Source organism: Colobus angolensis, unplaced genomic scaffold (genome assembly GCF_000951035.1).
Source record: "Colobus angolensis palliatus isolate OR3802 unplaced genomic scaffold, Cang.pa_1.0 Scaffold64, whole genome shotgun sequence".
NCBI lineage: Eukaryota > Metazoa > Chordata > Mammalia > Primates > Cercopithecidae > Colobus > Colobus angolensis.
The window spans coordinates 828,206-830,082 of NW_012120043.1; the positions used below are offsets into that span (position 1 = coordinate 828,206).

Here is a 1,877-nt window from a genome sequence, read left to right on the forward strand (position 1 = left end):
TGAGGCAGGAGAATGGTGTGAACCCGGGAGGCGGAGCTTGCAGTGAGCTGAGATCCAGTCACTGCACTCCAGCCTGGGCAACAGAGCGAGACACCGTCTCAAAACAAAAACAAAACAAAAACCACAGAGATGGGGGCTGGTTATGTTGTTCAGGCCAGTCTCAAATGTCAGGGCTCAAGCAATTCTCCCACCTTGACCTCCCAAAGTGCTGGGATTATAGGCGTGAGCCACCACACTGAGCCTATTTTTCTTTTCTTTTTTTGAGACAGATCTTGCTCTGTCACCCAGGCCGGAGTGCAGTGGCACGACCTCAGCTCACTGCAACCTCTGCCTCCCAGGCTCAAGTGATTCTCCTGCCTCAACCTCCCAAGTAGCCGGGATTACAGGTGCCCGCCACCATGCCTGGCTTTTGCATTTTTAGTAGAAACATGGTTACACCATGTTGGCCAGGCTGGTCTTAAGCTCCTGACCTTGTGATCCTCCTGTTTCAGCCTCCCAAGTGCTGGGATTATAGGCGTGAGCCACCACACCTGGCCCTATTGTCTTATTTTGTTTTTTTTTTTTTTGAGACGGAGTCTCACTCTTGCCCAGAGCTGGAGTGCAGTGGCACAATCTCAGCTCACCGCAAGCTCCGCCTCCCAGGTTCAAGCAATTCTCCTGCCTCAGCCTCCCACAGTGCTGGGATTAGGTGTGAGCCACCACGCCCAGCTTCCCCTTGTAATTTATTGGCAAAATCGGATTTTCTGCCCCGTAGTGTCTCTGAACCTTTGGATCTGCCCAGTGGTGTCCCCTGGGGGTGCCTGGCCTGCTCCCCAGCCCGTGGTATTCCCTGTGAAACGGTAGTAAAGTGTAGATGCCATGCTGTCGGGTGAGCTGACCGCTCCCGGCAGCTCTTCCAATGTAAATGCTGCACAGCCAAGCATAGACAGAGTGTTTTCATCATCCGGAAAGTTCCATCAGATGCTGCTGACCTAAAGGCACGATGGGATCCAAGTTCGGGTTTTTGGTGGTGCTGGAGTCCCGTGGGGAGGCCTTGGCGGGTGTGACCTCAGCAGCCAGACCCACCTTCTCATGAGAGGTCTGCACCAGGTTACCCTGGCAGCTATAGGGAGAACAGACCACGGGTGGTGCGGGGAGGACCCGCGGAGGGGCCTGGGCTGGTCCAGGAGGATGATGGGGAAGGAGGCTGGGATCGATACTGGGCCCCAGTCTGGGTGGGAGCCGTGGAGGGGTGAGCAGTGTGCTGAGGGTGGAGCCCCGAGGGTTTTCGGAGAAACAGGGTGTCAGAGGCAGTGAGGACAGAGCTGCCTCCGCCGAGGGTGTGAAGAGCCAGAGTGGGGGCAGATCAGGAGTGAGGTCACGGACGTGTTAGAGTGGGGCTCCCGTGGGACCCCGAGGGGAGAGGCAGAGGAGGTGGTAGGATAGGCGTCGAACCCAGGGCGAGGTCCGGGTGGAGATGGACCTGCCGGCGTTTAGAACAGAGGGTCTCCACTCGGGTTGATCCTGCCCCCCTCCCGGCCCCAGGGGACCCTGGACAGTGTCTGTCTGGAGACAGCTGTGGTTGTCACGCCTGGGGTGTGCTCTGGGCATGGAGTGGGTGGAGGCCAGGAATGCAGCCTCAGCGCCCTGCAGTGCCCAGGACGGCCCCACCCCGGAGAACGGCGCGCCCCTCAATGGTCAGGAGTCCTGAGGGGCTGGCAGAGGCGCTGACGGGGTCCCCCGCGCAGCTGCACCACCCGGCTCAGGGCTTCCGCGTCGGCACCGTGTGGGAGAGCAGCGCGGAGGCGTACATCAAGAAGAGCTTCCCCGAGATGCACGCGCACATGCGGCGCCACAGCGCGCCCACCACGCCCCACGGCGTGGCCATGCTCACGTGA

At 59.7% G+C, this 1,877-nt stretch overlaps 1 protein-coding gene across 1 annotated transcript in view; it reads left to right on the top strand.

The window, feature by feature from the left end:
• The window catches only part of GRIN3B (glutamate receptor, ionotropic, N-methyl-D-aspartate 3B), a 12,386-nt gene that overhangs the window by 9,059 nt on the left and 1,450 nt on the right, over nucleotides 1-1,877 (top strand). Inside the window, exon 3 of the mRNA XM_011964097.1 lies at nucleotides 1,728-1,873. Within this exon, the coding sequence (XP_011819487.1) occupies nucleotides 1,728-1,873 (146 nt within the window). The remainder of the gene's footprint in view (nucleotides 1-1,727; nucleotides 1,874-1,877) is intronic.